This window comes from Mchenga conophoros, linkage group LG7 (assembly GCF_057382185.1).
Source record: "Mchenga conophoros isolate Kocher_MC1m ecotype Shallow Benthic linkage group LG7, M_conophoros_male_GT1.1, whole genome shotgun sequence".
NCBI classification, from domain to species: domain Eukaryota; kingdom Metazoa; phylum Chordata; class Actinopteri; order Cichliformes; family Cichlidae; genus Mchenga; species Mchenga conophoros.
Window position 1 is genome coordinate 36,513,623 of NC_140532.1, and position 27,331 is coordinate 36,540,953.

Below are 27,331 nucleotides of genomic sequence, written 5' to 3' on the forward strand. Positions count from 1 at the left end.
AAAGAGGTGCATTACATTTGCAAAAGAAAAACAGTTGTACTGCAAAACATATACAGCAAAATGTATAGCACAAGATCATGTTTTAAGTTTTAATTGTTGAATTTGCTCTATGAAGTTCAACTATCATAAAAGAATGAAGAAAAGAGCCATGCACAGTATCATCAAATAGGGTTCACACTCTTGAGATGATATCTATATAACAACAACTGTAGATGTACCCTTCAGCAGGACTGAACACGCACATACCCAAACCAAAACAAGCCTTGTCAGTCTGACATGCCCTGAGGCCTCAGTGTGCAGCAGTGTTTTACTGCAAAGCTGCAGGAAGCAGTGAAATGGGGTGTATTTAATCTGATTATTGCACGGTTGATTTGACCTCAGTGGCTCAGTGCCACTCCTGCAGGGGTTCGATTCAAACTAATACAGATGCCACGGCGCTCTCTGTGTGGACCTACAATCATAGCACCTGACATTTTTGAATTAAAGGACACAGAAAACTCAACATAAACGATTAGTGAATAATGTGCAAAGGCAGACACATCAATGAGGTGTATTAAGTTAAAGTCCACAAAGCAATATGTGTTGCCTCAGTGACACTTCAAATAACAGCTTTTTAAAAGGGCAGAAAAGAGTTTGTAAAATTGGTTAATGTGACAAGGGTACAAGTCTGGAAAATCATAACAACACTGACCAAATCCAGACAGCTGACATTGCCATTAGACACGGAATAAAAGAGAGAGGTGTTATGCATCATTTGAAATCAGAGCAGAGATGAACCATAGCCTCCCTGACGAAGTCTCAAGAAGAAAATCTTACAGTGAGGATCTGCTTTTCGGGATGGAAAGCTATTAACTTTCTGAAATATATACAGCACAAATCATTGAACTCTGAGTGTCAAAAATGTCACATACAAAGTTCTTTGAAGTGGGTGCAGCATATACTGTATTTCAAGGATTTAGCAGCGTCTGAAGCACGTGCTGATGAGTGGTGATTTGACTTCGAGTTAGACTGTGATGCCAGATTTGGTCAAATCAAAAGAAACCTGCGTATTCCTTATTTAGCTTAGCTTAAGTGTAGAGTCAATTGCGCCGAGAGTGAAAGAAACAACATGTTTACTGAAATCAGAAAACACCTTTTTCATGTCTCTGTTGTTCGTCAGGTCATCTGACATTTTATGATTTCTTATGGAAGAGACGCATCTTTTCCCTGCAGAAGACGGGGTTTTTGCACCTCAAACTATATCTGAAAGTTAGCAACATACACTGGCTGTGCCACAGAGACATAGCAGCACAGATGTTTGAGATAAACTTTTGAAAGGTAAGAAGTTAAAAATAAAGCACGTGTGTATGATATCACACGGCTATTTAGCCAAAATCTTAATGACATTTGAATGAAACTGTGTAAACACATAAACAGGTTTTACAGATTTGGATTTTACCTTTAGTAGGAGGTGATACTTCAGCACCCTCTGCATGGGAACTACCAAAAGATCTTGGAGCTTGAACTTTCCTTCTTGCACTTTCATTGTACATTCCTGTGGAAGAGTGACACAAGCAGTGGCACAGTTATTACATGTTGCATAATACAGCATTGTAGATTTCCTACAAACAAGTATTCATTTGTTGTTTAAGAATACACTGCTGTTGCTTCCACACATTCACAGGGCACTCCTTTAGCAATGAGGCCGGTTTATTCTTTCAGGGCACAAAAACTCTGGTTGTGCCAGCTATTTGTGACACAATTACGCAGCATACTGAGAGAGGACATCCTCTGACAAATGAGTGCATATCCCTAAATTCTCTCTCGGCTCCATAAGAAGCGCTCTTTTGTTAGTATTATCCTATAAGGTTCCCTCACAGTGGTGTCTGTGTACATCTTTGTTCACTCGGTTTCTTTAAGTGTGCAATATCAGCAAAGCTTATCCTGTTTTACAAACAGTACTTTTCTATACTGAGCCAATAACAGGCTGACTTAGCCTTTTACAAAGCTCCTTTATTTTGAATGGGGTATCTCAGTTACTACTACCCTGTGTAGCTATATGTATTGCCTTTTGTGCTCATCAGCTCTAGGGCCCACTTGTCCTCCCATTCTAACTGCAAATGTGCTTTAATCCCGCTCTATCCTGCATTCCTTTTCTAAGGATTTTCAGTCTGTATAACATCACAAAATCATAGCAGCATACTGAGGGGGAGATCTTGTTGTATACATAGATTCTAAAAATGTCCCAGATTTACACAGTAAAGGTTCCTTTTCTCTTGTTTCATCTTTTCCTGTGCACAAGGAAATTTAACAATACAACCAAGATCCACCACAACCCCTGTTTGGTTAATATTCCGTTTTGTTCAGTATAACAAAATGTTCTGAATTTTTTAAGGCTCTAGGGGCAAATATGCAAATTACATCTGACTTCATTATAGGTTCTGCCTAACAAAGGCAAAGCTTGGCCCCACTGATGAATTTATTTAAGTCATTATTTAGTCATTGTCATTGTTTATTCAACAGTAAATTTTACTTTTGAGTTGGGCTTTGATTGAAACGGCCATATTCTAAAGCAGCTTATTTTGTTGGTACAACTCTTCAGAGCATGTACTGCAAGTCTGGATTGATATAAAATTTTAGATTTGAGTATACTTTCTAAAAGAAATACTGCATCACTTTGTCCTTTTTCTGTAGTTGGCACACAATGAATTTGGTAGTAATGCAATACACCGAAATATGTTTCTCTTCTCCTGTGGTGTTTGCACATGGTGCATGGGCAAAACACTAGCTAGAATGCCATATCAAAACAGGTGGACAAATATCCAGCTGCTGTAATATAATAATGTATCTCCACACACTGGTGCCAGGAGTCAGCAGGAACATTTAACAATTTGTAAATATAATTTTGCTGACTATCACACTCTGGAACCCGGTGAGCTTTTTTGACATGGTGCATTAACCTGTGGAAGCAGCCATTAGAAGACAGGCACATTGTGGTCATAAATGGATGGACATGATCAGCAAAAATACTCAGGTAGGCTGTGTTTTTTTTTAAATGACACTCAATTGGTACTGTAAGGGGTCCAAAGTGTGCCAAGAAAATGTTCCCCACACCATTAGTCCACCACCACTAGCCTTAGCTGTTGGCACAAACAGGATAAATCCATGCCATCTTCTTTTTGAAGCGAAATTCTGATCCTGTCATTAAAGTGTCACAGCAGAAATCCAGACTCACCAGAGCGGCACATGGTGTGGTCATCTGATTTAAGGTTGGTCACATTTTGGATTCAGAGAAGATGTTGCATACCTTGGTTGTAACATGCTTTTTTCAGTTACTGTTGCCTTATTATCAGCTAGAAAACAATCTGGCCATGATCTCTGCCCTCTGGCATGAAGAAGGTATGTTCACCCTGACAAATGCTACTCACCACATATTTTTACTTTTTTGTGTCATTGTCTGCAAACTTTGGAGATGGATGAGTGGTAAAATCCTAGCAGAGCATCAGTTTTTAAAATACTCAGACCAGATAATTTGGTACAAATACAACACCTTCTGAGTACGACATTCATTTTAAACGTGTGTAGAGATGAATGTTACCTCTACTTTAATCCTGACATCTTCCCGTGTGGCTATTAGCTCGTCCAGTTTCTTCTGGGCATTCTCCATGTGGCTGCAGTACTGACCATAGATCAGCAACCTGGGGATGTGAAAAACTAATTAATCCAGTTACTCTGTTACAACTCATCCTCATTAAGGAATCCACAGAAGAAATATGAGGAGACTGTATAAAAATGTTTACAGCTGATACTCTCAAAAGAAATAGTACAAGGACACAAACATTTACAAGTCCCAGAATAATCTTGAATACAACAAAAGCAACTTTTTGAAATGTTAGGCTTTCTTATTAAAGCTTTTTTATTTTTAAGATCATGACTACATCCACTCACAAATGTCCCACTGTGCCCTTAGAAATGCTGGAGGTCCAAATAATAAAACATTAATGTTTTTAGGAGACAGTTGAGATTATAATTTGCATATTTTTGCTCGTCCTCGGTGAGGCAAAGAGCAAGTGGGCCCATAAACCTCCGTGTGGTGTTTGCAGTCTAAAAATAAGAATTAATAAGGACTAATAAGTCTTGTGTTAACATCTAAAATTACGAGATTTATAATATCTTTGTTAAAACACAGGTAAAAAATGTCTACAATTAGCTGTAAAGTAGAATCTTTTGGTAGTATATGGACCTTCAGGCAATGTATTCATTTTAAGTTTATTAATATAATTTGGGAAGTCACGTTAAGAGTCATTTAACACTAACGGGTACAGATAAATGCATGTGTGAATAAATGTATTATAATTAATGTATTATAATTAAAAATATATTCACATCCAAGGGAAATATTTGAAGGGGTGGCATGCTCTTGCCAATAAGCTATAATCATAGCGTACTAATGAAAGTCAGGGCTTTATATCAGTTGGTTTGCAGAGCTCCTCTTATCAGTGTGTGAGGGGAAAACAATCTTTTAATTTTGAGTAGTGAGGATATGAGAGCTGAGTTCATTAGATATTACAATGGGACACTGACATAGATCTACGGGTTCAGCTGGGAGGGAGTTCAAAGTCATCTTGCCTGGAGGATGCCACTGCACGTGGCAAACATTCTTTGCACTTACTCAGTCAAAGTAGGGCACTGGCACAGGCTGGTATAGTGCAACCCACCCGCACAGCTTGGTAGAGTTGGCACATAGGCCTCTTAATCTGAATCTTAAGCGAGCGAGGCGGTGTAGAGAGCTGGCACCCTGAAGTCTAATCAAGCCTCTGATAGCTTTGAATAACAGGCACTAAAAACAGACCATCCAGGGAACTTTGGTAATGATGCAATCAGGAAACAAAACTGGTTATGCATAGTGACACATATTATGTATTTATTTTATATTTAACTTAAGGTTAACCATTTCTATTCATGTTTTTTAATCAATAAGGATACAAATCTTTGGAATGACAAGTCTGTTTAAATTGTCATTAATGGGTATTTCAAAAATTCTGCATGCAGTGTTCCCAAAACACAAATTTCAAATATTAGAGCAAAAGTCTCTTTTAAAATGATTAATTGCTCTCTTCCAGTGGCTCTAAAAAAAATTCATGGCTACAAAACTGTTTTTCAGTTATGCAACTTATGCCAGATGTGAAACACTGAACATCTTCACCTTAAAAGCAGCATTTCTGTCAAACCCATTCACCATGTGATTATCCTCTGCTCTGCAGAGATCAACAAGAGGTGATCACTGGAGTTTTAACTGGAGCTCAGACAGAGGTTTGAATAAGGCCCCCTCCTGCAGGCTCCAGCTATGGTTAAGCCCAGGGGCCTGTTCTTCGTACCTCGCTAAGTGAGTTAGCTGGATGAGATTGTTGACGATTTCGCGTGATCCTGGATCGTTCGGTTCCCCGAAGCCCATCCGGGACTTGCTGTCATAGCAACAGAGCCGTAAGCGTAAACCTGCTGGGGAGCAGGTTTACTTTATGTAAACAGGATTAGATCGCGGCCACGCAGGTATGTCCGCGTCATTCATACGAAAGCAACAGCGATATTCCACCACTGTTTCACCATAAATAAATAACATCAATGTAACTAAAGATAATGCAGCACTTGATCCTTTTATTGATTTCACACAGATACATACAGGTCATTCCCTAAAAAAGGGAAATGTACTATTAACATTCTATTACATGTATGTGATTATTACAGATGTAATTCATATTTCAGAGTAGTAATTGTAAATTACTTCGTGTAATCAAGATGAGAGACCACGGCTATAAAAGCGAAGGTGGATTTGGGAAGCCTGTCGCAGCCATGTCCTGTCCGTTTACGCGAGCAACCCATTGCGGAAGGTGCAAGATTGATAAGGAGAGTCCTCAGAATTCAGCGTATATTGCGGGACAGACAGGATCCTTTAGCTCAGCGCGACAGTGTGCTCATAGAGAGATATCGATTTTCCCGTGAGGGTATTATTCACTTAACCAACTTGTTGACGAGGGGGTGCAGGACCACCACCTGTCTTTTTTTTTGCTCTGCCCTTTTCTTGGTTGCTGTTATGAACAAACAAACAGAGTATTCCAGGGTCTCTTTCCAAGAGACGACAAGCAATATAAGTGATAAATATTACCATTCTGTAGAATATTCTTATATTTCACTTTTACTTGTTCCCATGTTCTAGTGGGTCCTGTTGTGGCTCTAATGTGAAAGGGGATATAATGTAACATATTATAATATAATATAATGTAATATAATATTGGATAATATGGTGTGATATGATAAATCTACCCTACCGCCTACTGGTGTTGGCCAGAGGGGCCGATGGCGCAATATGGCAGCCTGGCTTCTGTCAGTCTGCCCCAGGGCAGCTGTGGCTACAACCGTAGCTGCCTCCACCAGTGTGTGAATGTGAGAGTGAATGAATAGTGGCATTGTAAAGCGCTTTGGGTGCCTTGAAAAGCGCTATATAAATCCACTCCATTATTATTGTTATTATTGAATTACTTACGAGTTTGATTTGTCAGCAACTTTCTGCCAGCCCTCTCTCCTTGCTTTTGCAGCCTTTGCAGTGTTCCCTTGCGTTTTAATTAAACTCTGAAACTCCTGAAATCCCTCACTCAAGAGTTCTTGCTCTGCTGCCGAAAAATACCGAGCGCGCTCCTTCGACATTTTCGCCGACCAATCAAAGGGTTGCCAATCAATGTTTCTACTATCGATGCGTAGCCCCTGTTGGGCCACCCAGTGATCTCACATTACTTCATCCAGCTATACTAATCGTCAACAACAGGTGTGTTCGGGGAACCGGAATAGCGAGCTCAGAGTTAGCGCGATGATTTGGTCTTGGATGTTTCATTTGATCTTGGATGTAGTAAGCGACGTACGAAGCACAGGGCCCAGGGCTAACAAGCCCCTGATTAAGATGTGATCCACACTCTGGGAGACAGCTCTCCTCAGCGCTGGCTCCTCTTTGACGACACAGTGATTGAGATTAATGGTGGCCTTGATCAATTTTAAGACTGTGCGATATAGTGAGGACATAATGGTACGTGCCAGGTCACAAATCTTATAGTGAGCTATCAGCTCCTAATGGGACATGAAGGAGTTTGTAATAGCAGCATACGAAATGATGCGATTTAACTTCAGTATGGAAATTATAAGAAATGTTAAAAAAACTTGGTGAAGATGAACAAAATGAAGAACAATGGTGGCTCTTTAAGTTATGCAGCAAGCAAATGTGGCTACACTGTCCTAAAGGCTAGAGCAGGGGTAGGCAACCTTTCTAATGGCGAGCGCCATTTAAAATTTCCTCAGAGGTCAGTGTGCCATATGATTGCATTAGCAATAAATTTAATAACGCTCTATATGAACAGTTACACACTATATAGAACCACTTTATAGAATGATATTTGTTTGCAGATGTTGGCAGCTATCAGCGAATAGTTATCAGCTATTTTGAAACAAAAAAAGACTTTTTATCCATAACAGTAAATGAACTGTACAACAGAAAATACAAATGCTATTTATGGTCTCCTCACAAGAATGATAAGAAAAATAAACTGACACACATGTTAATGTGATCTCTGGTCTCCCACTCAGAGACACAGGTCTCCAAGTGTCCAGCATTCAGACCTGAGGACACTCATGTGAGAGAAAATCTGCTCACACAGATATGTAGAGCCAAATACTGTCAATAAGGCCTCTGCAATGTTCTGAAGACAGTTAAACTTGTCAGGTAGTGATGTCCAGCAGGTGAAAATGAAAGCTCCATGAACACGCACAGCTGTGGATTCTAGCTGCTTCGATGTTGCATTAACTGGCATTAACCCAGCCAGTTAATGCGAGACAAACCCAGCTGCTCATTAAAGCTTTCTGGTTTGATCAGAAAAGAAAACATTGGTCCATACACCTGAAAGTCCCAAAAATGCATTGTGTCTCGAGTCTACGGATGTATCCGTGTATTTCCGTGGTGCTGATGCTGTGCTGAGCGGAAAGCTCCTGAAGCTTTTGAAGTGTTGGAATGTGGAAAGCTAACAACGTCCCTCTCACCAGTAGGTGAGTTAGTAAGTAAGTTATTTTTTTTTAGCCAATTACAAGTTGAATCTGGTAGTTGGGGCTGTTAGCTAAGATACCGTCAACTAATGTGTCTATGCGAGCTGATTTGCACCGCTGGCCCGGCCATTAATTTTTTGATGCACCTTCTCAGATTAATTCACTGTGTGTCGTGCCCAGGGCTGGACTGGGACAAAAAAAAAAAAAAACAGCCCAGGCATTTTGACTAAAGACCGGCCCACCAGGTATTAAAGCCATAAAGCCTTTGAATGAAAACAAACGCTGTCTTGTTGGTATACAGGGAGTGCAGAATTATTAGGCAAATGAGTATTTTGTCCACATCATCCTCTTCATGTATGTTGTCTTACTCCAAGCTGTATAGGCTCGAAAGCCTACTACCAATTAAACATTTTAGGTGATGTGTAACTCTGTAATGAGAAGGGGTGTGGTCTAATGACATCAACACCCTATAGGGCTTTGGAGCGTGATGTCACGGGGGTGGGCGTGGAAAGGATTTTGGCCCGATCCGCCATTTTGGGGGTCTAAGTAAGGAGCGAAAGCATAGCCATGGTTCGTACTTGCTGTGTGGTCGGCTGCAATGTTCGATCTTACGACCGGCACGGGAATAAGTTTCGATTGTCTTTTTATGCTTTCCCAACCTGGAAGCAACATGAAGGAGCTCATGTATCGGATATTACCAAACGAAGGCGTCTAGCCTGGATAGAAGCCGTGAGACGAGCTGATATCAAGTTCTGTTACGTCTCCAGATATATCAGCTGGTGTGCTCAAGACATTTTCATTCCGGTAAGTTCTAAATATGTTCACATCACACTTTATAGCTGAATAATATCATCGTTGGTGGTCTCGGAAGTTATAGAAATTGCGATCAAACATAGAATGGAGTGACTTGACTTGACTTGCACACACAGATATCCCCCTAAAATAGCTAAAACTAAAAACAAACTAAAAACTACTTCCAAAAACATTCAGCTTTGATATTAATGAGTTTTTTGGGTTCATTGAGAACATGGTTGTTGTTCAATAATAAAATTATTCCTCAGAAATACAACTTGCCTAATAATTCTGCACTCCCTGTAAGTATGATTTCTATACATTTTACATAAGATAAAAACTTTGGTTGTAAGCTTCAGATAATTATTTAATAACAGCCAGACATTTTAAGTGAGAATGAGAAAGTATTTCTTTGTGCCCCCCTCTCCCTGTTAATGCCCTACCTGCCCCCCTGGCAAAACTTTGCTAGACCCGCCCCTGCACAGTTACCAGCTGTCAGCTACTTAGAAAAAGATCCTGGTGTTATTTGTCTCTCAGAAACAGTTCAGAACTTCCCTTCAACTCATTCATGTCACCTAAAAGGTAAACCTGTTTCTCCATCACCTGTTCAGCTGAGGCACGTGTGCCTAGGGTTGCCGACCCCTGGGCTAGAGCTTGCTTCTTTTTCATTTTTCAATCCATGGCCTTAACCCTCTCAAGGCAGGCGTTGCCGATTTGCAACAGTTAAAAACTAACAACCTGATTACCCCACATACATATTTTATGAGTTTTTTTTTACTCAGAAGTACCACTGCGGGACTTGGTTGTGCATTAGCAACAAAAAGTTTAATTTGAGCCTGAGAGGGTTAATAAACAAACTATTCAATGAACAAATTATGTTTCTCTCAGAACAATAACAAGAACTAAGTGAATGAAAGTGAATTAATGAAAGACTGATTTATTTTCTCGTGTGAGTCAATTTAACAGAAGGCCATTCTTCAGTGTGTGGAAGTCATTGAGACTATTTTAGTTACGAGCTTTTGCTTCTGCTGCACTTTTATTTTATCTAGGCCACCTGTCCATTGCCAAGTTGCTTGAGTTTAATCTCAGTGCACCTACTAGCCCTCCAAAACCCTAGCTTCACATCACGTTCATATTTCTAGGGTTGAGTGCTCTTTAGGGTAGTGTAGCGTTCTTTGGTACAAATGTAATTATACAAAGCTTTAATGAAGTTTATGGAACTCAAACAATTTTTAAAGCTTATTTTAACAGGTAACAAGGAACAGTGTCAAATGACCCATATGGAAAAGATATATATAAATCTTATAAAGTTTGTATCTGTCTTGTGTGAAACTTGTATGAAAAGCATATAAGAGTGAAGACAGATATAAGATCCCTTGAAAAATTATATAATGAAACTTGTATGGTTTGGATACTTACTAAAACAATATATGAAAGTAATGAGAAAGTGGCCACTTTCATGAGTAAATCACATATAAGTTTTTACTATTTCTTTTCCATATGGGGAGGTACAATATTTTTGCTATTTTACAATTACATTGCTATATTTCATCAGCCTGTTTGTGTTCAGTATCATGAAAGGGCAACCAGTTACATTCTGTATGTATATAAAATAAAATATAGGGTGCTGTTATACAATAAATGAAAAAAAAAATGTCTATATCTATTTTTATGACCAAAATATCACCCCAACAATCACTAAATCTCACAAAAACTATATTTGGATACAACAAAATTCGGATACATGAACATTTTTAATAGCAAGCTTTTTATCTAAACTGTGAGAGGCCAATTGAAAGTGTTGTCATCTTCTTAAACCGAGATCGTGAAACCAAACTGCTAGTGACACACAAGTACACTGAAGCATCCATGCAGTCTTCTCACCCAGCCAGCTCTAATTAGTCTGTGATGTGGTGATAAATACGCTCAATGCTTAACCACGGCTCTTAAGAAATTGCTGAAAACTGGTGACAATTCATTACTAACAGTTTACTAACAGTTTTCGACATTCAAGCACAAGAATTTGTGCTTGAATGTTTACACACTGATGAATACTGTGTTGTGGTTGTTTGTTTTCCTTCTGTACAGATTTGAGGAAAAACCCGATCACCTTCTTTTAGTTGCTCCCTTTAGGGGTTGCTACAGCATATTATTTGCCTTCATTTCACCCTAACCATAGCATCCTCTTCTGTCACACCAACCCTCTCCATGAATCTTCTATGCAGTTTTCCTCTTTTCCTCCTACCTGGCAGCTCCATAGTCAACATCCTTTGCCCATTATCCCTCCATCCCTCCACTGTACATGTCTGACCATCTCAGCCTTGTCTCTCTAACTTTGTCTCCTAACTGCTCAAACTGAGCTGTTCCTCTTATGTACTATTGATGAACTGCATGCTTCATTTGGCAAACATTTTATGGCTGGCTGCCCTGCCTGATGCTACCCTCCCCATTTAACTGGGCTTGTGAAGTACATAGGACTATGATTTCTTTTTTTTTCTTTTTTTTTGGGGGGGGGGGGGGATGATATCAGATATAACATCAACAACTTTTATAAAGCTGATTACAGCGAGGGAAACAAGAAGAAGAAATCATCCCAGTGGTCAACCACAAAGTCTGCAGTGTGAATAGTTACCTTCCACTGAAAAATAACGATATTTCTATTCATTAAATGATCGTTTGGTAAGTTTCCCGCTATGCCATTAGCATACCTGCAGGATGCAGTAGCCCACGCAAGGAAAAGGAAAAAGATAGATAAATAAACAGGAGTTTGCAAGTGCAGGAAGAAACTTCATGTTTTTATTCTTTTAAGTGCCGGTGATATTGCCCTGCTGTGCTGGCCTCTTCTGACGCCATCGTGCATGTTATCTCACAGGAAATGCAATTTTGAGTAGATGTGCTCTGAGCCTTCACCCTTGTGGAGCCCTGCGAGGCGAGTCAGGCAAGTGAGGAAACCTCCCAGCAAAGCAGAAGTGACAGGCTGTGGAACTAGCTAATATTCTCTGACACATGGCATTGGGACCCTCTCACCTCTACTCAACATATCCAGCACACAGCAAATGGAGGAGAACACAGAGCAAAGACCTCCACTAAAGAGCCTCATAGCATGGCCATGATTAGGCACTGCATGGATATCAGGGAGTCAGATTACTCCGGAAATGAGTTGGGGAATGTTGCAAATGAGTGCATCAACAAGAGGGCACTTAGATGCCCATTTAGTTTATAGAGCTTCCTCTGAGTGTACTTTTCCATTCTGCCTGGTTCTGACTGTTTAAGAATTGAGCATATAAACCAGTGACATTTTCAGCATAGCATTCAGACCAATACAAAAAAAAAAAGCTTTTCATCTTTGGCACCAACGTGAGGCAAAAAAACGATACAAGCACATTGTTGTAAAGGTCACAGGGACTTACAAGCATAGATAACCAAATTTATTATGCAAAGCCAGGTCCTTAGAAAATTGCCAAGATGAATGAAGAGAGCGTTGCTGTGTGAATAAAAATCCCCTGGTCACTGTTGTCTATCGCCATGGCGAGACAAGACACCACTGTGGCTCATAATGAGGACGGTCTACATGTCAATCATAGTGAGAAAGTCAAGGCTTCTGACGTAAAGGTTCCTCAAATCAAATGAATGGTCTTAAAATAACCCAGCATCTCTTTTGTGACAAATGTTGGTAATGGTAAATAGCAATGAATCGTATGTAATTAGGAAATCTGTATATAAATGGAGCGAAGCAGAAGCAGAAGTTTAAAAACCATTTACCAAACAACATGCAGATTGTATAGTGCTGTGAATAGGCATTTGTCCCCTGTCTGGTTTCTTTTTTAAACCTGAGTAAATAGAAAATGCAGTTTTAAAATGATGATCTTATGTATCAAGGGGAAAAAATCTATCCCAAAGGTTTACTTTTTCACATAGGGAAATAATAATTGGTTGTCTTTGAGGGTTTTTTTTAGACATTTAGACATGGACTTGCTGGGATGTTTCAGATCATTGTCCAGCTGCATAACCCAAATGCTCTTGAACTGAAAGCCTCTCCTTAAGAATTTTCTGGTAGAGACAGAATTCCTGGTTCCATCAGCTTCACAAGTCATCCAAGTCCTGAAGCAGCAAAGCAGCCGCCTGCCATCACACCACCACCACCACCACCATGTTGACACGATGTTGTTTTTATGAAATGCTGTGTTAGGTTTATGCCAGATGTAACAAGACGACATTACTTTTTCACAAAGGGCCAGGTAGATTTAGATATTTTTTTCCTTGTTCACTTAAATTAGTTAAATTTGTTACATACAAACAAATTTAAAAAAGAAATCAGCAAGGGGGCAAATACATCTCCAACCTATCTTGGCAAAAGGGTGCCTCTCCCTAAGCCTGGTTCTGCCAGAGGTTTCTTCTGGTTAAAAGGGAGTTTTTGCTTCCCACCGTTGCCAAGTGCTTGCTCAAAAGGGTTCGTCTAATTGTTGGGGTTTTCGCTGTATTATTGCAGGGTCTTTACCCTACAAAATAAGGTCCTTCGCTTTGACTTGGTTTTATATAAATAAAATGTGTTTATATAGTGATCCAGTTTAAATAACATTGAACTAAATTTAATTTTTACAGCATTGTATGTGCCCCTTTAATGCCATTCTGTTTGTTCAAAAGAGTGGAAATCTTAGTGTAGAGCAACATTTGATTTTAGTGTCATGGAGCTCTTTGCTTCAACACAACATTGTCCATCATACAGCATAGCGCGTACAGACAGGTTGATTTCTTCCCAGTCTTGTGTGAAATAAATTGACTCGCCTGTCCAATGTTCCATCCAACACTTTTACAATAAACTGTAATTCTGACTGTGAGACTTATCATCTTACAGTGACCAGTGTTACAGGCACTTTAATGGGTAGGACAAGATTCTTCTTCTTCCTGTATATTATTATATAGTATATTATCCAGTATTGATACAGATGGAAAAAAAAAAAAAAAAAAAAAAAAATATATATATATATATATATATATATATATATATATATATATATATATATATATATATATATATAGAGGTATATATAAAAACAAGAAGCTTAAACCACATTTCCTCAGTAAACAATACAATTGGTGTAACTACAGATGTTTCCAATGACACTTCCCTTCCTGTACTTTTAAAACAGCTCTACGTGCCTCCACAGACGTCTGATCACGTGACAACCTCCCCTTGTCCTTTAGTGACCTATGGCCAGATTAAGTTTTCCAACCATTGCTGAATCAGACCAGGGAGTAAGATGAGCTTAATGAGGATGGAGAAACAGTAAGACTGTGGTTGCATGTATGAGGCTGAGGGAGACAGTATGTGCCTGTCTCTGTCATTTAACAGAAATACAGTCCCTTATGTCAAACCGATTTTATGTTACATGGTCTCTTAAGGCTTAAAGAAGAGGCCCGAAAAAAGCCTATTACCTATGCAAACTGATGTCACCCAGAGAAGTGCTGTGAATGTTTTCGGTTAAAAGCATCAGAGAGGAGGGAAAAGTATCTGTGCTATCACTGTGCAGAGGAATAGAAAATGTACTTATGGACGCAGGGACAGGTAACACATGCGGTGCATTGTGTGACTCGCTTTCACGCCGTAATGGCTGTGTTATTCGCAAGAGCGCCACATCCATAGCACTGTATGGAATCATAAATGAGACCAGAAGCTATCATCATTACCATTAGCTATGAAGCAGTCGCCTTAGCGGGGATCATTGCTCCCCTCAGGGATGCAAATTATCCACACGTTGCTCCACAGCTGGGCGAGATTGAGATCATCTGAGAGAAAATCCAGTTTGCCAATAACCCCCAGCTTTAACTGTTCACTGGGTTTCATAATCTCCACACTGCTGGAAACACCTTCTCATCAAGTCATTTCCGTATTAATTTGTAAAACATTATTTATTAAACCAAGTGAAACAATGAGATATTTGGCAACAGCTCTGAATACTGACTGAGACCTATTTTCAGAAACGGAGAAAATTATTTTTACTGCCCTTGGGAATTTGTTTATGATTTGCTTCAAACAGATATTCATTTATTAAGATATTTGTTAAATGTTTAGGCAGTTTTCAGCTCTGTTGTTTTTAAATGTGAATATATATCCTGAGCACCTGACAGTAGAAATCACAGAACAGCTAATACGTGGGTAAAATAGATAGATGGTGGTGGAATAAGTGGAAAGACTAATATAAAGGAATATAATTTGGACAAGCTAATGCAATGCTTTGAGTATACACTCTGATGGACAACAATGGTGTACATGCTCTCTCAGCTTTTTCATTAAACCGGTTCATTTTAATCGACTTCTTCCTTGAACACTAATCCCTTCAATCCACTGATCCGTGGATCCTCAACGTGATGCTGCTTCCTAAATTTGAAAGTAAAGGAAGAAAATGCCACAGCTTCTAAACTATAAGTGGATTTTAACACCCCATGCACAGAACACAGAAAAGCACAGGACGTCTATGAACAAACACAACACAGCAATGTCCGGATACCAACCTTTCTTTGAAGTCGAGAAAGATCTTCCCCAGGCCGCTTCCTCCACTGACCATGTTCATTTCAATGGCTCGCAAGAGAGCAAAGTGGACTTTGATCACATCCTAAAGGAAAAATAGCAATAAAAAGTAGAATTTCATCATCACCCCCAGCATGAAATATTGACACAAGGCTGGACGGATCCATGGTTTCACGTTGTTTATGATCCTACAATCCAAATGTTGTAGCTGAAGTTGAGACTCATCAGACCGGACAACTTTTCCAGTCTTGTACTATAGAAAATGTAGTGAGGCTGTGCAAATTGTAGCTTTATTACAGTAACTGATCTTTTTTCAAGGTTCATTGTATTCGGAGGTGCTCCTCAGCATTCATTGGTTATTACGAGTGGCTATTTGAGTTACTGTTGCCTTGCTCAGCTTGAAGCAGCCTGGACATTCTCTTCTGACCTCTGGTATGAACAAGGCGCTTTCTCACAGGCAACTGCTGCTCACTGGATATTTTCTCTTTTTCAGAATATTCTCTGTAAACCCTAGAGATGGTTGTGTGTGGAAAAAAGCCCACCAAATAAGCAGTGTCTAAAATACCAAGACCAACCAGTCCAGCAGCTAATAGCCATACCACATTGAAAGTCCATTAAATCACCTTTCAGCCCTTGGTGCTCTACTTAAACTTCGGCAGGTCTTGACCGTGTCTACATGCCTTAATGTGCTGGGTTGCTGCCATCTGAGTGGCTAATTAGATATTTGCATTAATGCTCTGTCTGATTTTCAGCTATTTGGTCCTATGTGAAGCACTTCAAAGTGCAACCAGGATGAAAGGTACAAATAAAGTTTAATTAACTGATACAAGAACTCATCTTGAAACATTTAGTACACATTGTTGCCCTCTCTATTAAACTCTAATTAGTTCAGATTGCTAAGTGAAGATATAGTTGAGAAGTTGTATTTTTAGGAGAGACTGAGAACACACTCCTTCTGAATGTGATCATCTTTGCTATTTAGGTTATGTTGCCTAATTGCCAGAAAGCTGTGCGTCTATGTGGCTTCTATGTCCCAGAAAAAGAGAACAGAGGAGATCAGCAGTATAGACCTTTTTCACAAAGGTGGCTAAACATTTATTGAATATTACAGTTATTTAACATATTTTATAACCCAAGATTATTCGACATTTCTCGTGAACAAGCAAGTATGAATCCCTGCTACTTTATCACCACTTTCAAATCTCCATAAGCAGTCTGCAGCTCTCAGACATAATGCATAAACCTGGGAGAAGCTGGGCAATACTGTGACACACATTAAAACAAACACAATGAGTATTTACAGTTCAGGGCCAAATTAAACTATAAATACTCATTATAGGAGAGACTCAAATAAACTACAGCTGCTTTGTGTGTTACAGGTCAGCAAAACAGTGTGACTCATTAACATAATTTAATGCAACTCTGTACCACATGTGGTCCAGAGTGCGTGGTGGTATTTACATTTACATTGGTGTACATTTATACACCAATGAGGCATATTTTCTCGGCAGGAATGTTGACTGTTTTCTACTCTGGCCGTGACGAAAACACTGAGCAATGACAACACACTCAGCCCGAAGCAAAGCATGAATTTTCACAGCTTTGCACCCTTAATATACAGAAAATATAAACAATAGATCCCATCATTCTTTCAGCCATCCATACACATATCGAGTTATTCGCTTGGTGTGAAACGCATCCAGGTGTGCAGCACTGGCATTATGTTGTCTCGTAGAGTGGTTACTCACCTCCAGGTTTACAAAGATTGCCTCCATGTCCTGTGGACTCAAGACTTGCCTCAGTGGGATCATGTAATTCTTGAGGAAAGGAAGAAAAAAAAAAAAAGAAAATTGGTGATTTTATGGGGTTTTTTTGTTGTTTTTTTTGAATAGCCACAGATTTCCCTTTTACAAACAAACAGTATAACTGGCATTTTCTCTCATGTCATGTGTGAACAGTTCACAGATCTGTGAAAATGACCCACAAAAATATCAGGCTGTGTTGTAAAAAATCCTTTTGAGGCCTAAGTGTGCAATAAATACATACAGCTGTTGTTTACGAAGCCCACTTATGCTTAGAGAGGAAAAAAATATGCTTTTTATTTCTCTAACGCTGCTTTATGGTTGTCACATTTCATCATCATAATGATAACAAATAGATCAACTAAGAAGCAACGCAAAGATAACTGGGTTTATTAACCCCAACTCAATTAAGCTTAACGAGTCCTCTGATCATAAGAAGGTTATTTATTCTAATTTAGACTTGTGCTGGTCTGGTGTGGGAAACACAGGATGCACATTTAGTTTAATGAAATTAGCGGAGCGGATGATTTGTGGCGCTCCATGAAATCGTGAATGAAATCTGTCAACGCGGAAACTGATGCGATACCAGCGCCGATCTCAGCGATGGTTTATTACTACACCGTGAAAGCTCAAACGTACGCGTCAGGGTGTGAGGGTCTGAGTCTTTGATCACAGAATGTTTGTTTTTGATTTTCTCGGTAAACGGTAATCATACTTTGTAAAATGTTGTGTGTCCTGTGCTTCGCAAACTTCACGGCTCATATTCAGAAGACACACCGAGACTTTAGTCCTGGATAACTGTGAGAATGTTTCAGTGTCATTCCCTAATAAGCTAAAATGAATTGTGACCAATTGTGCTACAATTACGTGAATGTAGCGTGAAAAGTGAATGTTTTAAATATGCTAACTCAATTAAAGAAACCGTGTCAGCAGGGAGAGAGTCACGGCTGTTTCTAGCTTTCTGTGTTACATCTGCTAAATATTATTATTATTATTGTAATTAGTCAGACAGACAGACACGTACCACAAAGACACATTATACAGTAATGTGAAAAAGTCTTGAATCCACTTTTTTATTTTTCATTAGGAAAATCCAAAATAGGCGTAGTGATTTATTGAAACACACAAACATAAACAGAAATATAGAACATAGGGGAAAAACAAGGTTTGTACAATTCTGCTGAACTTGACAGTCAGTATTTGGTATGGCCAAATTTATAATTCAAGACAGACAGAACTCTCTTAGAAAAGCTTTCTTGTAATTCTTTTAGTCTTTAGGATGTTCTCAGGGCTTCTTGCAAGACATTTAAAGCATTTAAAAATGTTTCTTTCTCAGTTAGGCCTCCTGGCATTCTTTTGTTATTTAGGTTTTATTAGGTTTCATTTATTTTTATTTTATTTTAATGTGGTTCTTTTTTAATATTGTTTACTAGTTTTTCTAGATTACTATTAACAAAATGTCTAAAGATATCATTTTAAACCATTTTTTTGCCAAGTTGTCTGCTATGTGCAGACAGCAGTGGTTCTCGAGTTAGGTGTCTTTTTAATGCCTGAACTATTTTTTGCTTTAGTCGTTTAAGTGACTTAAATAACTATTCAAATTATTTTGAATGTCAGTCAGCTAAAAGGACTGTACTAAAAACGTCACTGAAAAAGACAAAAAAAAAAAAAAAGACAGCCACTGTCCAAAGAAGAAACACTTGCAGAAAAACCTCAAGACCTGTTGCTGAAGACCAGTAAAAAAAAAAAAAAAAAAAAAAAACACACACACACACACACACAAAAGAAACAAAATAGAAAAAAATAGAAAAAATAGTCTGGCTACCTGCAAAGAAAATATAAAGAAATGAAAGTGACTGTTGCACAGCACTACAGACAATAAGAAAATAATGTGCAAGGGTAGGAGCAGAAAAATAAATATAACCTTTTAAAATGTTCTAGTGGAATAAGTGAATAAAATAAAAGTAAAATAAAAACTAAAATTAATACAAATGAATAGCTTCACTTTTATTGTAGTATATTCCCTTTGTAGGCAGCAAAGTATTAATCAGTTTTTCTAAGCTTGATGTGAATAAGTCACAGCTAATGTTACAATGACCTGATATAATTACTGTGTTTAAATGTAATCACAGAGCGGGCAATCTTTGCAGCAGAGCCTTGTGAATAAATATAATCCAACGCTGCTCCCTTCTCTTTGCCAGAGATGATCGTTCTCTTTCATACAAATACTGTGTGGAGTAAGAACAATCACCTGTGATAAACTTCAACACACAAAGAATAAAACACCTTTAAGGTGGGTGGAGAAGCATGCATATAAACAAATTTTATGATTAATTATTTCAGAAATATTTATTTTTCCCCGACACACATAGAGTATGTTCTCTCATATGTGATGTGTACTTAAAGGCTTAGGGATCAGCGTCATCCTTGAAAGCTGAGATAATAATAATCATATTGATCTACGTCCATGACACTTGTGTTCAAATGTATATGACATTTCCATGCTGTGACCTGGCCCAAAGGTCTGAACCACCAACAAAGAAGTGACAAAGGAAAATTCAAGCATTGCATGGTTGTGCCAAAGGGAAAATGCACGCTTATCAGAAACTCAAATAGAGCTGTATTTGTAAACTCACCTTCTCAATGTCCTCTAAAGTCTTGTAGTACTTTGCTTCAGTTTCCTGAATCTCCACTAAGCAGCAGTTTCTCTTGTCATCTTCTGTCATACCCATTTTCTGCAGTGAGAATCAGATAAAATAATCAGTGACGACAATCACTTTGAACAGTTATATACTGCTAATTGTTTCAGTGATTATTTTTTTATATGTTACTAAGAATACATTAAAGGCTAAAATAACAGGGTCAGCATCACTAGTTTGCAATTTAAAGGACCACACAATGCTTTGATGTTTCCATCAAATTCTGCAACACTTTATTTCAACCTGTACTTGAAATTTTTTTTTTAGAAATTTTTGTATAACACTACTGCTATAAGAGCTGACTGTTGTTTTTATGAATTCCCAACTGTATGAAAAGCAGACTTATGACAAAGTGTTTGTGTCGTGTAATCCATCAAGGCCGTCGACTTGCGTTATCAGCAAGAGATAATGCAGTGCAGTCTTCCAATACAGTCACTTTTAGTCAATTTGCATGTAAACTCCTTTACTCTGCAAACACAATGAAATACTGACAAAATGAATTTAGACTTCATCTGACAGTTTACACAACTTATAGTCAGCTGTGCTTTCCTTTGCCAGGATGATCCACCCTTCATCATCAACATCTTTTTTTTATGTAGCCTATGATTTTTCCACACTTAAGAAATTTTTTAAAAGCTGAGACAGTAGGAACAAATCTACCCCCCCCCCCCCCCCCCAAAAAAAAAAAATCTAACCCCCAATTATTGTTGTTTTTCTGTTAAAACAAGCAGAAATAAATGTAAAATTAGACATGTTTTGATACATGCTCGATAATCCAGAGAAGTGATTCTGTTCAACTGCAGGCAGCTGAACAGAGTTTTCCCCACAGGTTTCCTCAACTTTACAAACAGTGGTTATGTAACTATTGTTCATAGGGTTGGGGAAACCTGCAGTCAGCTGAGACTGGATGCGTGATGAAACGTTTCTCCCACTGAAGGCTATACATCCAGATGAACAGAATCATCCTTCTGGGAATGATTTTTTTTAATGTATCTGATTATGTCAAAGATAAATTTCTAAATATTTAGCATAGCTGGTGCCATGGCTAGAGATGGTGATGACACTGGCTATGACAGAAGGATGCAAAATAATGAGCGTTTGAGCGTCACTGTATGTGTGGGTTAGCTGGTTTAAGAAGACATGTGTAAAGAAATGTACATGAATCCAACGTTGTCAAGGCAAAACAATGCAAGCAGGCATGCTGTGATGGAGCCAGGTTAAGATGTGAAAAAGAGTCAAACTTCTACAGAGGGCCTGATGTCTCCATCTTCAGATGTGTATGTATGTGCATGCTTTGTTGAAAGAACAGTATACTGTAAGTGAGAAACCCTGTTGATCATGGCGAAACACACCCACACACATAGGCTTTGTTTCCATAGATTTTCCTTTTTTATGTTGTAGTATGATTATGAGCACCCTGAGGAATTAATAGCTAAGCCATCTGGAGTAGATCTGGCTGTTGATAACCAGTGCTGGTAATACGAAAACTGGCACTAACAATGCAAAAATACAAGTCCAGGCCTTAGGCCAGCACAGGATCAACCAATCCGAGAAGTAGGGTTCAAAGCCAGCAGCATATTGTTTATTTGCTTTAGTGTGGCAGCTGGCGATGCTAGCTGAAGTCAGCACTGCAGTCACAGAGCTGAAGTCACTAGCTCTGAGTCAGACTGAACCAGATGGGGTATCGTTCACCATCGGTCCAACGGTCAGTAACTTAATTGGCAGATCTTTCTCTTGGGATGCTAGGAGTTGGTTTTAAATAAGGTGGTGGAGGGAATTTGCTGACAGGGTGTTGTGAGTCACAAGCACAGTGGCACTCACCTGCATGTATCTGATCTGCAGCATGAGAAAAGCAGAGCAAGTCAGAAGTAAAGATTTGTCACTGATTATGAAAGAGACATCTGCTACAGTTGAGTTTAGAGACACGATGTCATGCAGATACCGTACGACAATGACAAGGCCGACCACAGAAATAATCTAAAGCTAGTTAAAAGTGAGTGGGGGTGTTTCCTCTGGCACTATTAGTTCATTGCATTCCTGTAATGCAATTCGTTATGGTAAAATGAAATCATGCAAAAGAAAATTCTTCCAAAGAGTGGGGAGAGTTGCAGTGATTTAGTCATAGACCGTCACGTAGCACATTTGTACAGTATATTAAAAAACAACAACAAAAAAACGCAATCAGTAATTGTGAAAAGAAAACAAGTCCTTAATGATCAAACAGGAGTTCTCACCATGGGTTGTCGTACTTCCACTTTAATGATGTCCTCATAGATGTCGTCCCCATCATCCTCGCATGGCACACAGTCATAGATGTCATCCTCACCCAAGTCATGTTCACTGGGGGAAAACACATGCACTTTAGATGAACAAGTCCATCTAACCACCAACCTTCAAAACCAAATGATAAACGGTCTTTTCTCACACCTCCACGTCAAACTTCTTTGAGTGCACAGACCAGGTGAACTAGCTTGTTATCCTTAACAAGCCCTGCCTGAAGGATACTAGTGATCTAGGCAAGGGAACACAGAACCTGGTGTTCACAAAGCTCCAATAAGTTATGAAGTGACATCTCTCTTTAATGTATTTATGTTGTTTTGGCACCCAGCTAGCTCACTGACCTTTAATTAGGCAAGCAACCAGCAGAGCACCGACAGTTACTGTGGAGAGGAGGATCTCCTGGGAAAGATTCTCATGCTCTGTGAGCCAAAACTGTGTCTCCCCCTGCTCCGTATAAGCAATTATTGTTTGGGAAACTTATTGAGGCGGCAGGGATCCCGCAGCAGGAAAACACTTTGGCAAAGGGCCCATCTCGATGCAGTTAATAAGAAGGGAGCTTTAAGTCGCAAAAGGGAAATAAATGATTAAATACTGTAAATAAATAAAGAGAGTTGCCTGCTAAATAACAGAGGGCAACTGTTTGAACTTGCTCGCTTGTTTAAACAAAATTCCATTTACCTAGGCTTTATTCAGACACAGGGAGCGTAATGTTCTTGTATTACAATAAGTTGCCATAGATTCAGCCAACTTCAGTGATGAAGCCCTTTCTTTTATAATTAGTTTAGAGCATGATGAATAAGCTGTTAATTACTGTACTTGGTTCTGAAGGGTGCTTTGATCGTGATTTCTAAACAAATATATGGACATTTATTCATGGTGAACATGGGAAATATCATATGCATCTAAAAATATGTCTGTGTTATTAACTTTAATGGTGGTCTGACTCCCAAAAGGGATGCAAATTTAGTCACTAAAGGAAAAAAAATGATCTTAATTGCTTCCACGCTCTGTGCTGAACTCCAGTTTCTGTGAGGGTTGACAACCAAGACACACAAATGTACCATCCACCTCCATCTTTTGTTATAGTTCCCAACATTCGCTGCCCTGAAATCTTCGGGAAAAGGACGCCTAAGGTTGAGGCTCAGCGAGCATCCGCTCTTTTTGAATGTCCTTGAGCAGAACACCAGCTCAGGGGATGCTGTTTTGTACTCTGACCTCTCTGAGTGAGAACAAGAAAGAAGAGGGTTTGCTCTTCTTGGATGAATGCTGCATCCTCCAAGTGGATGTGCATGTGATCCCTAGCACATAAACCTGCCTGTTTGTGCATTCTTGAAGCACAAACCTCACTGCAGTCTGGCTAATGGGGGCCATAACCCAGCTGCCGTTATACCAAAACAACCAGATCCAGACCACAAAATCCTAATTCCCCTTTAAGATCACTGAAATTGGTTATTTTGTTGAGCTTTCATAAGATTTATTAATTCATGCATATTTGAAAACAAGATTTTGTAGCACAGGTCTACAAAAAAAAAAAAAAAAAAAAAAAAAGAAATCTTGTTTGTAGGTTGGTGGATTCCATCCACTGTGATGTGACCTTCTACACGTGCCATCAAGGCAGTGGCATCCCTGCTTTCACTGCTGTCAGGGGAGGGAAAAAAAAGCGAAGTGAGAGAAATGCCCTCAATCAAATATGCAGCTTTACCGTAATGCTGGTGCTCAGGTGCGTTTGAAGTTTTAATTGAGGTGACTTGGTTCACTATCAGCACTGCGCTCCATCTTTCTTCATTAAGTAAAAGTGTCTCATGTTGAATACTGAGAAGGCTGCGTGGGAGGACAATGGCCACCTGATGCTGTCCCTTCAGTATCTCCTCTCTGAACTTTGAGACTACAGCACTCTCCGCAGACACAGATGAGCACCATGACAGAAAGGCTCTTTGGAAAGCAGGTAATTCACATATTTTTTTGTTTAATTCCTCAGACAGAGCTTTATATGAGGGAGGTTTAGTGCAGTGACATGAATGTTGCCTGTTAAGAGATCGAATAGGAAGTTTGTAATATCTAGTTCGTTTTTATCTATTAGAGAAAGCTTGGCTCACTGGAACATTTGTTAACATCTGTTAGCTTCTTCATCTCTCTTAGTTATTCAGTTTGTCACTGATCTTTTTTAGCAAGCAAGTTCAAAATGTATGCATGTTCTTATTAATGATTAATGAGTAATTACTGCATTATACTGATGAACCAGATGCGTAACTGATTATGAAAGCCAAACTTTTCCTATTTCTTATTTCGATCCATATTCAAAACATCATGCCAAGTTTTACTAATATGTGTTTTACTTATATGCCAACAGATATACAATATTTTATCTTGCTTGCATTTAGACAACCAATATTCATTATGATATTTTCCTTGTTGATTATAACAGATTGTTGCAAAATAGCATTGAGACAACATTGGAAAGGAGGTGTTTTACAACCGTTGTCATATCATTAATGTTAAAGCAAGTAACAAGTAAAGTAAATAGCAATCATTACCACACTGCTGAGCATTTTTCTGCTGGGAAATTTTGGGTCCTGGAATTTGTATGTATTTTCCTTTTGAAATGCACCACCCACTGACATTGTTCAAGAACAAGCACATCCCCTGGGGGAGGATGCTGCTATAAAGGTTTTACTAGCACAGGACACCACAAATACCTCCTCAGAACTGCTTGAGGAACACAACGAAACAGCCCAAGGCATTGATCCAGCCTCCAATCTCTGCAAATCTTAATGCAATTGAGAGGACTGGGGGGTACAATCCTGAGCCACAGAGGTCCTGCCTGACAAGACGCAAGACGTGAAGCATTGGCTGCAAACGTCCAGGTGGGACCGTCTGTGCTGTTCTGGTCCAATATAAGCAATATACCCACCCAGCAGATGGTTTTAATGATGTGGCTGTTCAACATAGTATGTGTAGTCAATCAAATCTGTGTGTGTATACACTGTGGGTATGTGTGTGTGTACACACACTGTTAGAAAGGGAGAGAGCAAGAAAACAGTAAGATCTTTCTATCCAGTTTAGTAAGTCACATGAGAATTATACAGCTTATTTCTTTATACTAATAAAAATTGCATTTATGTGCATGTGCACATGTGTAACCATCACAGTGAATGATTAAGGAATGGAAGTAGAGGACCTAAGGACTAACAAATTGGGTGTGATTTTCTCTCTGATTACACAGTGACAGGCTAAAGGCTGTCTAGTGTGCTTGCATGCAATTGGCCTGCTGTAATGTGCTTCCGGCCTTCAATGACATAGAGTTAACATGGGGGTAGTAGAATGTGACTCATCATATCTGAGCTACTGAGCACATGTCTCTGAAGGCTTGGCTGCTTTGTGTATTTTTATTTAAATTTCAAAAGTTGTTTTTCTTTGTTACTGCTTCAATATTCTGCTCCAGCTCTGACCCTCCACACTGTAGCTACTAAACTGCATTTGTGCAGTTCAAAATCAGAATAAATGGGGCAGTAGTTTAGCTCACTGGGATGTGGGAAAAAAACCCTGTGGGATTGGCACATATACCACAGAGGAGAGCAAAGATATTGGGGCAAGGTACTATAAATGGAACCTGGAGCTTTCCTTAAGGTTTAGGGCCACAAATGTGCCTCGCTGTAGTACATTCACCGCATTTTGATAATGTGCACATGAGCAGGGAAGGTTTCACTACACTGCATAAAATACTGCATCATGGGGACACTAATATACTTTGGAAATGTATAGAAAGAAATCTTGGCTAAAACATTAGTTTGATGGAAAAAACTGGGAAAGCACCTGATATCAACACCTGATATCAACACCCTCGGGCACAGATTCTGATAACCTTAGAGGACTCAATACTGTACTATTTCCAAAAAGGCAGCAATGCATATGACATCATTAATAGCACAGTTTCTCTCCTTGATTGTAAAGATTAAAAGATGATAAATACTATTACTATGTAATACCAGTCATTTAGAGGCATGATGCTACTTAATACCTTGCATTAAGAAAAAGAAAGAAAAAAAAACAAACCTTAACTGAGCTCACTTCATGTTATTGACTTTTCATGTCAACCTGCCTGAGGGATTAATGGAGCAAAATAAAATGCAAAAGAGTGACACAAAAGGTTTGTGACAGTGCATGCTTCGGAATGGAAATCTATGTGTTCCTTTCGCAGAGCAAGAGTCCCTTGGCGACTGTGCCCGATCCACCCTGATTTCATGGTTTGTCAGTTCCAGGATGGAGTCATTCCAGATGGGAAGAACTCTCAGCTAAACGATGTGAGGACTTGACTTGAGAAGGCCAGAGGGGAGAGGCACAAAGTTTAACATATTAACCTGTGAGACCTCAATTAGGATGAAGGCTGACCTCTATCTGAGTCATACAGTATACTTGGAAACAGATACAGTCCAGCAGAATGCCAAATCATCATATACAAATAAACCATAAGTGCACCTATCAGGGAATCTCCATTCCATTCATTTGCACTGAACATTTCTGGGTTAGCCCATAATGACTGCTTAAAGTATCATTTGACATTCTTCCGCCATAATATTGTAATTATGGAAATCTTCCTGCGACAAACCGTCACATGCCTAAAATGACACATGCAATTTTCAGGTAATCGAGAAGTGGGCATCACATGTCTTGCCGCCTCACTCTACTCCAGCAGCGCCCATCAAGCAGTATTTGCGGGGGTGATAATGTACCTGATGTGAGCTCTCTCTCTCCTTGTGTGTTATGTGTAAAAAAGGGTAACTTGACCGCTGTGACGTGACGACGTCTGCAATTCATGAGTTAAAAACAACTTCAGCCAAGCAGACACGAGCTCTTTTTCATGCTCACTGCGTTCAGGAGAGACTCTATCACCTGCAAAAGCTTTGACAATTGTGAATTAGGAAAAAAACATTAAACACAATCGCTGAACTTCACCAAGTCATAAAAGGTTGATTTCATTCCCACATGAGCGGCCAGAGCAGCCGTTTCATCTCAGCCGACATAATGTCAGTTTTTAAAACTCAAGTCAAAATCCATTTTTACAGACATCGGTCAAACGCGGTTAGCACCCACCAAACTTAATGATGCAGTTCTATTGATTTCTATTGTTTGCTGTATTATTTCTGTTTTACTTTTCCCACACAGCTTTT

General features: G+C 39.1%; 1 protein-coding gene across 11 annotated transcripts in view; it reads right to left on the minus strand.

Annotated features, from left to right (window-relative positions):
• vav2 (vav guanine nucleotide exchange factor 2) overlaps positions 1-27,331 on the minus strand; it is a 202,474-nt gene that overhangs the window by 20,898 nt on the left and 154,245 nt on the right. For 6 of the 11 annotated variants that reach the window (XM_085279100.1, XM_085279099.1, XM_085279096.1 and 3 more), the window contains exons 5-11: positions 22,118-22,223; positions 21,705-21,719; positions 19,821-19,919; positions 17,131-17,199; positions 15,367-15,467; positions 3,578-3,677; positions 1,439-1,534 (exon numbers count right to left, since the gene is read on the minus strand). In XM_085279100.1, coding sequence (XP_085135226.1) covers positions 1,439-1,534; positions 3,578-3,677; positions 15,367-15,467; positions 17,131-17,199; positions 19,821-19,919; positions 21,705-21,719; positions 22,118-22,223 — 586 coding nt within the window. The remainder of the gene's footprint in view (positions 1-1,438; positions 1,535-3,577; positions 3,678-15,366; positions 15,468-17,130; positions 17,200-19,820; positions 19,920-21,704; positions 21,720-22,117; positions 22,224-27,331) is intronic. The other 5 variants (XM_085279103.1, XM_085279102.1, XM_085279094.1 and 2 more) reach the window with 1 other exon arrangement.